The 10153-nt window shown below is 35.0% G+C and overlaps 1 protein-coding gene across 1 annotated transcript; it reads left to right on the top strand.

Annotated features, from left to right (window-relative positions):
- Window positions 1-413: 413 nt before the first annotated feature.
- RBM45 (RNA binding motif protein 45) lies at window positions 414-7557 on the top strand (the record flags this gene model as incomplete). The annotated part of the gene is made up of 8 exons (XM_009704607.1): window positions 414-536; window positions 662-788; window positions 2310-2420; window positions 2768-2947; window positions 3875-4004; window positions 5280-5376; window positions 5692-5858; window positions 7290-7557. Coding segments are annotated over 8 exons (1128 nt in total), but the record flags the coding sequence as incomplete, so codon positions are not given.
- Between the last annotated feature and the right edge of the window lie 2596 nt (window positions 7558-10153).

Genomic DNA, 10153 nt, shown 5'->3' with positions numbered 1-10153 from the left:
TAATAAGGTGCTAGGCTTTTTCATTTGTTTGTTTCTTTACTTATTTTTTGTTATTACTGCTACACTAGACCTGTTGCAGTAATGCATTTTGTGCTACCTCACATGCCACCTGTGACATTGGCAGTGCTGCTGAATCAGGCTTTGATACTCCTGACCATTCTTCATTATCCCCAGTGAGAACTTCTGCTGACCTCTGTCCTTTTTGGGAAACCATTTGGGATCTATTATATTTCTAGGTCTTTTGTCACAGGTGCATCTATGATCAGAGATGTTGGCTTTTTCCATGTTAGGAAACCTAGCTTATGTGAAAGAGAAATGCAGAGACTTGTTAAAACAAGCTGTTTTTCTTGCTTGTTGATATGTGGTTAAGACCCTTTCTCCAGTAATTAATGTGTATGTAATTATTTCATTAGGTATTTATTGCACAGTCAAGAGCTTCTGGAAGCCACCGAGATGTTGAAGATGAGGAGCTTACACGAATTTTTGTTATGATTCCAAAATCCTTTACAGAGGAAGATCTGCGAGAGAAGTTTAAGGTACTGATTTGCTATTTGTTAATTGTTTAAATTGCCTTTGTCTTAATTTATCAGAAGGACTGAACACATGGAACTTTAATGCATTTTCAAATATTGTAAATTAATATGCTTTTTAATTGTTCTAGATGTATGGAGACATTGAATATTGCAGCATTATTAAAAACAAGACTACTGGAGAAAGTAAAGGTTTGGGCTATGTGAGGTATTTAAAACCATCGCAAGCTGCCCGAGCAATTGAAGAGTGTGATCGAAGTAAGAATCTGACTGAATTCTTTCAAGTTTTTCACAATAAGTGTGTATCATCATTAATGTATATTTAATTTTTAGTTTTGTTTGCAGGTAAATTATTTATGATGTAAACGTATCATGAGACAAAGTTGTATTGCAGATAAAAGTTATTATTATTAACATTGATTGAGAACAGTCACCTGATTACATTCTTGCAGGACCAAACTGCAGGTGAGATCAGTGAAAAGAGTTTGAAAATGGATACAGAATTTTCTTTCATGCATTATTATTGGCCTGTAGTGTAGGCTTCATACACAGGGAAACCTCATTTTAATGTATTCCTGAGAATATACCTTTTTAATCAAATGTACTTGATATAAAATTAATTTTTATATATAAAAATATATTTGATAATCCATAGGGATTCTGTTATGATTACATTTACTTAAGAACAAATTCACCCTAACTGAAGTTTGAGAGGGTGGTTGGTTTGTTTTCATTTAGTGCCGTGATTAATCTGTTACCGAATGAAAAACTTTGTATGCTTTATGACCATATGTCGTTTATGCTGTAGTACCAGAAAGGTGTTAATGAATTTGTGGTGGATGGCCACTAAGGTGGTCAGGGGCTGAAGCACATGACTTATGAGGAGAGGCAGAGGGAACTGGGCTTGCTCATCCAGGAGAAGAAAGGCCTTTGGGGGAAACCTAACAGCAGCTTTCCAGTCCGACCTCCTATTCAATATTCACTTAGTCACAAATATGAAACAACTTGGTGTATGGGTGTGGTTGTTTTTTTGTTGTTCTTTTGTGTCCTTTTTTTTTTTTCTTTTTCCTCCAGTAATGTATTTGGTGGATCTACATCATATCTATCATAAGTGGTTCTACAAAAGTTACATTTGTGACAATTCTTACATAGGGATATGAGTCTGAGATTACTTAGCAGTTAAATTTTATTTCCTTTTTGCTGTGAGGTTAAAATGAAATTAGTTGGATAGCCTGAGAGTTAATACCTATTTCTTTCACAAAAGCAAAACCTAGATCAGTGCAAAACATACATAAACTGCTGTTACAGCATGGAAGTTCAGACGATTGCCTGTGGAACGTCCCTGAATCCTGTCAAGTATCACAGGATGGTCGGAGTTGGAAGGGACCTCTGGAGTCATCTTGCCCAACCCCTCTGCTCAAACAGTGTCACCTGGGCACTGTAGTTGCTCAGGACCATGTCCAGATGGCTTTTGAATATCTCCAAGGAGGGAGACTCCAAAACCTCTCTGGGCAACCTGTGCCAATGCTCAGTCACTCTCACAGCAAGTAAGCTGCCTTGTGCTTAACTTGTGACTAGGAGTAATTCTATATGGAAGTTGTTAACATTCACATTATTATGGCAGACTTCAAGAGTTATAGATCAGTTGTTTGCCTAAAGCCAGCACTTACAGGGTTTTCTGAATGATAAGTTTCTAAAAACAGTACCTGGAGAGTGCGGATCCAGTTAGATAGTTCAGATGTGCTGAGGTGTTGCTCTGTATGTGGTTGTTTCTTTCAGGCTACAGGGCCATTTTGGCTGAACCTAAAAATAAGTCATCTGAGTCTTTTGAACATGATTACTATAGTAATAACACGAGGCAAGAACCAAGAGGAAATACACTTCTGTTTTGTAAGTCACAGCTTTTTATACTAAAAATGATTTGTAGACTTGAGTATGGTCACAAAGTAAGAATGCAGTTTGGAAGAAGGGAAGCTAATGGAGGCTTAGGTCAACACTTAAATAGTAGATTGGATATTGAAGTTAGAAACGAGCCAGGAATTTTGTTTCTACGTTTTTATGGCTCACATTGCTCTAGTTGGCTGATTATTTTGTGACCAGCATTGGTGAAATAAACATGTTACCTTTAGTATATAATTGACTTAGATTAGTTTTAAAAATTGAATGAAAAGTATGTGTGAAATGAAGGCATGCTAGTGTGATGACTCAAATTATTTCTTTTTATGTTGATTCTTGAGGTGGGCAGCCAGAGTTTTGTAGTTTTGAAAAAAATGAGAGCAGACTTCAAGAGTTGGTTTCCAAACGTCTGTCTGTGTTATCGCGGCTTCCCTTTAACCAAGAACAGCTGTTTGCCCTCTTTGATCTTATTCCAGGACTGGAATATTGTGATGTTCAGCGAGATCCTCATACCAATAGTGGTAAGTAAAAGTACAAAAAGACTTTTTTTTTCTTTCTATGAAGGGAATGTCTTTTAATTGTACTTCAATTCATTTGTGATGCAAAATACAGTACACTTATTGGAAAGAATTAATGTTTTATGTATCAATGGTTGCTGCTATCACTGATGCATAAACCCCAAAATTCAGTTTTGTTTGAACCCCTGTTTACAGATAGGCTTAAATGTCTTTATTTTCAGATAATGGAATCTCAAGAAGGATAGAATCAAAACCATGAGAAGTGGGTTTTGGTCAAATTAAGTTAATAATTTTGGGCGGAATAAATGGAGAAGTTGTCTCAAAAATTATTAGACCTCTAGTTTAAATGTTCTCTGAACAGATCTTTTGAGTTTTCGTCTTGAAATGGGGGTATGGGGCGGTGTCTGTGTGTAGAAGCTGACATGAGTAAACTGGATTAAGTCACTCCAAAACAAATAATGTTTTGTATTGGAAGGATTGTTTTGGTTTCAGTCTTGTTTTACTGTTGCTGAGAAAAATGGGGAAGAGGTCTCTTCTCCAAGAGGCTAGAAATGGAAATGATTCAGAGAGTTAAAATGTAACTTTACAGTACTTGATTCATTGTTGATGGGATAATTGCATTTTAAAATGAAACAGTGTGTGGTTTTATTTCTAATTCAGGGTTAGGGAAGAAGACAGGCTTTCACTTGTGTTGCTTTATTACCAGCTTTTCAAGTTAACGTAAATATAGCTGATCTGTCACTACTTAATCAGTAGTATTTATGAAGAAAACTTCAGTGGAATTAACTAATGTAATGTGTGGTAAAAAGACTTAAGAATTTTGTATCATCCATGACTAATGTGTGGTTTAATCATATTGCTTTATATGAGTGTGGTTTGTTCTTAGAGTTTACCAGTATCATACTGAAACTGTGTGCACTGTATTTGTAGGATACGCTGTGATTCAGTACAGTACTGCTGCATCAGCTATATATGCCAAGTATAAATTGCATGGTTTTGAGTATCCTCCTGGAAATCGATTAACTGTCATTTTCCTGGAAGATGGGAGTGATAGCTCAGAGTAAGTACCAGTACATGAGATAGAAAGTTGTAAATTGTGTTCTAGAGAGCAAAATTTAAAATAAATAAATAAATTTTTAACAGAAGAAGTAACAGCAATGTCACTGTGATCTTGTTTCATACTTACAGTATTTTGTGAAGTTTAGAAGTTTAGCTTTTTTTTTTAATGGCTTAGGATAAACCTTTTGAAACTTACTAGTCTTTGATAAAGAAAAGGTTAACAAATATATTCTTAAGATACATTGGAAAATCTTGCATTTGGCAAGCATCTTTGTAAATTTCTGTAATATGTAACAAGGCTGGAATGTGTTTTTGAGGTTTTTTTGTATTATCAAGCAGATAAATCTGGTTTTGTCTTGGTTGTGTTTGCAGTACTGCAAATAGTAGCCTTGTGAAGCACATATGTAGAGTAAAACTGTTGGGTGCTGAGGATCTGATATCCCCCCACTGTATGGGGATAGTCAGGTTTTACTTTGACCATCTCTGATCTGTTCCTGTGACTTGAACGTGCATTACAAGTTGGAGCGGCTTAGGTAGGCTCCTGCAGTGAATATTTTGGCTTAGCTTTATTCTAAAGGAATCTAGTTCATGTCTAACCTATTCTGGGGTATGAATGAGGACAGTAAGGAGGGACAATGGGGAGATTCACTTCGAAAGTGCATGCTTGATCTAAACTAAATAAAAAAAAAAAACAAAACCAAAACAAATTCCTTGCAACCATCCTTCTTGCAAACAATTTCCTTTGTTCTTCAGTAATTCTACTATTTCATGGTCCTACAACACAGGCTGTGAATCTATGCAAAAAGTGCAATTGCTTTTTCTTATTCTGCAACAGAACAAAGAAAAATTATTGGAAAATGAAATCTGGAAGTAAATTTTCTGACTTCTGAATTGAATCTCTGTGTTCTTTATTGAAACAGGTGAAATTTTTTTGTCCCTTCTGCCTTTTAGGCACCTTTCACAAAATGTAGTGGGCTCTGTAGTGTTAATTTCCACTCCGCACCCTCAGAGTATTTAAAAAAAAGCAAAGAAGAGTTTTGTATCTCTATATGTAGAAATGTATGAGTGTTTTCAGTGAGTTGCAGCTAGCCTGCATAATTTCAGATAATGTCTAGAGTGTCATGAAAGCCTGACTTCATTTTTGTTACCTACATGAGTTTACAGATTTCCAGAGATAATTTTAGATGTGCATTAAAACTTATTTTCTTGTGCTGAACTTAAGATTACTGTAACTTAGCTCTTTCTTTAAGTAGTTTATTATCACTTCTGCTTGCAGCCTCATCAGAAAAATGGCAACACAGCTGGTAACAGCACATGTGTCATCAATGTTGCGGAATAACAATGCCATTGGTCAGCAGTATAGGACACCTCCTGTAAGTTAATATAATGGATACTGTTAATATTCTTTTGAATTGTTGTAAGAAACTTCAGATATGACAATAAAGAACACTGCTCACTTTCTTCCGTAACTGTTTCAGATGCTACATTTTTAAGATGTACCTTTGGTTGGTTTGTATGTTTTTATTCCCTGTAAAGTAAGTTTCCACTTTGCCCAGTAGGCACAACCATATTAAAAAGCCTATTGGAAATTATTCTTTATTTTATTTAGCTTCAAGGTACAAAAAGATTAAATTACTTCCGCCCCCCCCTTGGTTAATTTATACTTGCATTTTTTTCCCCTGTTTCAGCAGGCATTTGGAGGAACTTCTGGCTCACAGTTACTTCAGCCCCAAACAGATGCCATACTTCCACCACACAAAAAAAAAGTTCCACCTGACACTTCTGTGAAGGAAAGGCTTTTCATACTTTTTCATCCCCATCCTTTACCTGTAAATGTATTGGAGGATGTGTTCTGGTAAGACACCATTTACAAATAAGTGTTCTCTAACCAAAAAAAACCTGTATTTAAAGTAAATGTTGGAGATAAAAAAGATTGTCCTCATGGAGATGCTTTCCAGAGAAGACAGTGCACAGTGATCAATAAGTAATAAGTGATCAATAGGTAAGAGCTGCTTTTTGAAACAAATGTGTAGCGGAATTCACATTGAAGCAGAGATGTAATGTCATTAGTATGGCACGTTTATTACTGATTAATGTAATCTGAAGTAAAATATCTAGTCTCTCAATATTTTTTAGCCAAAAAATGTAGTACTTCTGGTTCTTATAGCCTAATTTATTTGGCATTTTCTTGTACATATTTCTGTAAAGAATTTAAGTATTTTGATAAATTTCCACAGTAACTTAAGGCAGTAAGTATAGAGGGGTTTTTTTTCTGATATATCCTGAGACATTTTGATGGTTTACATCTTAACACTATTTCAACTATCCTTTCACACTACCTCCCTATGAGGACCAAAGACTTGAGAGACAATTTTTGCCATCTTTAAAACAGATCTATAGGTCAGCTGTTCTCCAGTATTTTATTTTATTTATTTTTAGTATACTTTTGAAGAAAAAGACTCCCTTTTTTAATAGCTGGCATTTGCAATAAATCTTTGGAAAGCCAAAATATTTTCAAAGCACCGGGAGAGGAAAAGAAACAATGTGCACTTGTGTGGAATTTAAAAACGTAGCTAGTTGATATACTGGATTTTCTTAATCAGATGCTAGAGAAGAAAAAGACTATGCACCCTAGTCTTGACAGTTGTATAACTTCAGTATGAAGCAAGCAGACTTCAATTTTTTTTCTAAAACATTTTTTTTAAGAACTGTCTAGGAATCTCCTGAGGACTTGATAATTTGTTGTGTGTTGGTGTTTATTTGTTTTTTCCATAAAGCCTTTAGCACTTGCTTTCTGAGTAATTTTAGTGATACCTTTTCAAAGATGAATCACAACTAAGGAAGTTAATGTAAGTGAGATGGAAGTTTAGCCTCTAAATTATCTGCTGGTTTGTGTGTGGTTTTTTTGGTTTGTTTGCGTGGTGGTTTTTTTTGGTTTTGTGGGATTTTTTGAGTGGCATTTAGTGTTTGTTGATTATGGTATTGATTAGCTTTATGTTTTCTTTTAAATTAGAGATAAATTATTGGTGCTTGTGGTTCTACTGTAATATTCCATAGAAAACATTGTCTGTGAACTTTTGGTTTTATTTCTATTCCTGCCTGGAATTCTAGAGAAGGGAATGTAAAAATTGGGAGTTTTGGAAAAGGGTAGAACAAGAAAATATAGCATGTATATGAGAATATAGTTTTTCTAGCTATGAAATCATATATACTTCAGATTAGGTAATAGGTATCTGTGTTGCAGCAAAACCTGTAATTTTTTTTTTTTTTCCTTCCCCCCCCCCAGTCGTTTTGGACACTTGATAAAAGTTTACCTTGTGGCTGGAAAAAACGTGGGCTATGCAAAATTTGCAGACAGAGCAAGTGCCAGTGATGCCATAACTGCATTACATGGGAAGATTGTGAACGGCGTCAGGCTCAAAGTGAGGTTGGCAGACTCGCCTACAGAAGAATCTAACAAACGTCAGAGAACTTACTGAGCAGGTGAGTACCTAGTCTGAGCTGTTACTTACACTGAAGTTCAACTACTTGAGATAGTGATAGGCACAGTATTTTCAAGTTAGATATGAACATGTAATGATAAAGTTTAAGTCTATTTTTAGCTAACATCTTGAAATTTAATGTATGGTATGTGTGTGTATACATATATATGTATATATGAGTGTGTGTATGCTTATATATGCACACGTACACTTTATTTTAGTAAAAATCTATTTTTATAATATTTGAATGAATATGAACCAGTTGATTAGCATCAGTCGATGCTCATAGAAATACTCATTTTATGTACATAAGAGTATCAGTTAACATTGAAAAGAGTGCAAAAATAAACAGTGGAACTGAGATCAGCTTGTGTGTGTCTTTCTTTCATTAAAAACACATGCCTTCACAATGGTGATGGATAAAGTTGCAGAGTTCAGCCTTTGAAGGGCAGAGGAGGGAAAGGGTAAATAAAAAAAGGCCATGGGAAGGTCAAGGAAGGTTGCCAGGTGAAGCCAAAGGTTTGGGATATTTGGGTCATCTGGATTCTCAGAAATGAGGTGTAGCTGAAATATGTGATAGTGAAGAAAATATTGCAGAGCCTGTTTTGGAGGGATTGAGGTGTGTGTTTAAGATAATTAGTTCAAGAATTTATTAGTTGATGCTTGTGGCCTGGGAAAGCTGGCTGAGCTCCTACAGAGGTTTTATAGACTTCAGGGACCAAAATTCCCTTTTTGTTTTAAAACATTGGTTTGATGCAAATTATATCCAATTTCTTTTTTTTTTAAAATTTATTTTTTGACATTAGGACTATTACCGAAAGAGAAATATAGTTGGGAGAGGAAAGCCTAAGCCCTGTCTTCTAAAAGTTAACCCCCAAATATTACTGTAGCTTCCAAATAATTTCAGTGGCCATATTATCTTTATAGGGGACATGCAGTTTTGCTTTAACTCATTCAGAAAACATCACTTGAAATCCTCACTCTCTTTGCATCAATATTTTACTTCTAAGCTTCACTCCTTGTACCTTTCTTTGTGTAGATACTCTTTGTGACCCAGGAGTTGCAAAGCCCAAAAAAGATTTTGCCTACTGTTTTCTTTACCTCCTTTTTCCTAAGGACTTTCACGTTGTTTTCATAAGCAGCAGTTACTAAAGGTGGCCTTAGTCTTTATACACAACTTGCTTTTTAAAAAAATTCATTGAATTGTAGCCGAAACTTATTTGAAATTTTTTTTAATCAGCAGCTCTGATGAATGCAATTTTAAGTAACTTGTACAAAGATAAGAACATGGGTACAAAGGGTTTTGTTTTTGTTTCTAATGTGTTTTCTACTTTCAGTAGTAAAAGGCCAGCCTCTTGGTCACTACAGGAAAAACTGTGATGTAAAGTGTAATGTAGTATCAGATCTACCTTGACTACTTTTTACTCGAAAAGTATAGATACGATATGCATCCAAAATTAGAAGGATGATTTATCCTTACTTTTTCATTATTTGTTTTTAAGAAAGGTAAGAGTGAGAAGACTGGGAAGTTCTCTTCTGATTGTCAATCTAAAACTGATTATTTTTTTTTTTTATTCTCACACACACACACACACGTGCACATATACAAGCACACATTTTTCCAGTGTGATTTTTAAGAAGATTCTTTAAGGTGTCCAGCTGGTCACCGAATGGGATTTTCAAAAGGCTAAAACTTACTTTATATTTCAAATTGTTTTAGAAAATTCTAATGTATACCTATTATTGACTATTTAGAAACCTGAACTCCCTTATAAGTTGAGGGTAAGACATACACATTTGCTATTGTGCCATTTTTACCTAATTAGAAAACTGGAGAAATAAGGTCATATTTGAAGAATCATCTTTTTACACATGCAAAATTACAGCAGAGCTCTTTGTCCTTTCCTAGGTTTTTGTGTTTCTGTAAATTTTACAAATAATAAAGAGTACTAGTTTTAGTTTGTTATGACACCCTAAATCTGCCTTGGACAGATTACTTGTAATTCTGGTGCAAATGACTGCTGAGTATTTCCCCTCTGGTGAGCCATTCATCTGCTGCGTCTGTGCAGTAACACAGGTAGAAAAGCTTTCTAAATTTACTGTTGTTACATCTTGTTACATCCTGTACATCACATTCCTGATTCTGAGTCTTTTAGCAGGTTGTCTTAGTATCTCTTAGCATAGACAGACAAAATTACTTGCTCTATTTTTGTCCTCTAGCCAGTTTCTCAAATTCAAATGAAATGATGCATAAAAAAAGATTCCATCTGTGCTCCTTTTAAAAGGGCTTGCCCATTTAAATCAAGCTTACCACTGTGTGACTGCATTAGACTGACCGACAAACAAGTTTTGCAGTAGTACAGAGGCTTCTGTTTTGCTTTGAATTAAGGCTTTAAATTGTGCACATGAAAGGGGATGTAATTGTCTTTACCTCTGAAATACTACTTTTTTTTTTTTTAAGATGTGAGAACATTAACTTTTGTTCTTTTTGAATTTTAGCTGTTCTTGTTGAATCTTAAGCTGAAACTTCTGTGAGTTTTCACTTAAGGAAGTCATTGCCTCTTTAAAAAAAAAAAAAAATCGTTTCTGAAGTCCTGTTGTATTGTTTGCCTTTTATCTCTAACGGTGACTGGATTTCTGCAATAGTCCTTTCTATACAAGGTTCTCT

The sequence above is a fragment of the Cariama cristata genome, unplaced genomic scaffold, assembly GCF_000690535.1.
Source record: "Cariama cristata isolate BGI_N322 unplaced genomic scaffold, ASM69053v1 scaffold41667, whole genome shotgun sequence".
Lineage (NCBI taxonomy): Eukaryota > Metazoa > Chordata > Aves > Cariamiformes > Cariamidae > Cariama > Cariama cristata.
The sequence above is the reverse complement of the archived record's forward strand: the minus strand, read 5'-3'. Positions and strand labels throughout refer to the sequence as shown.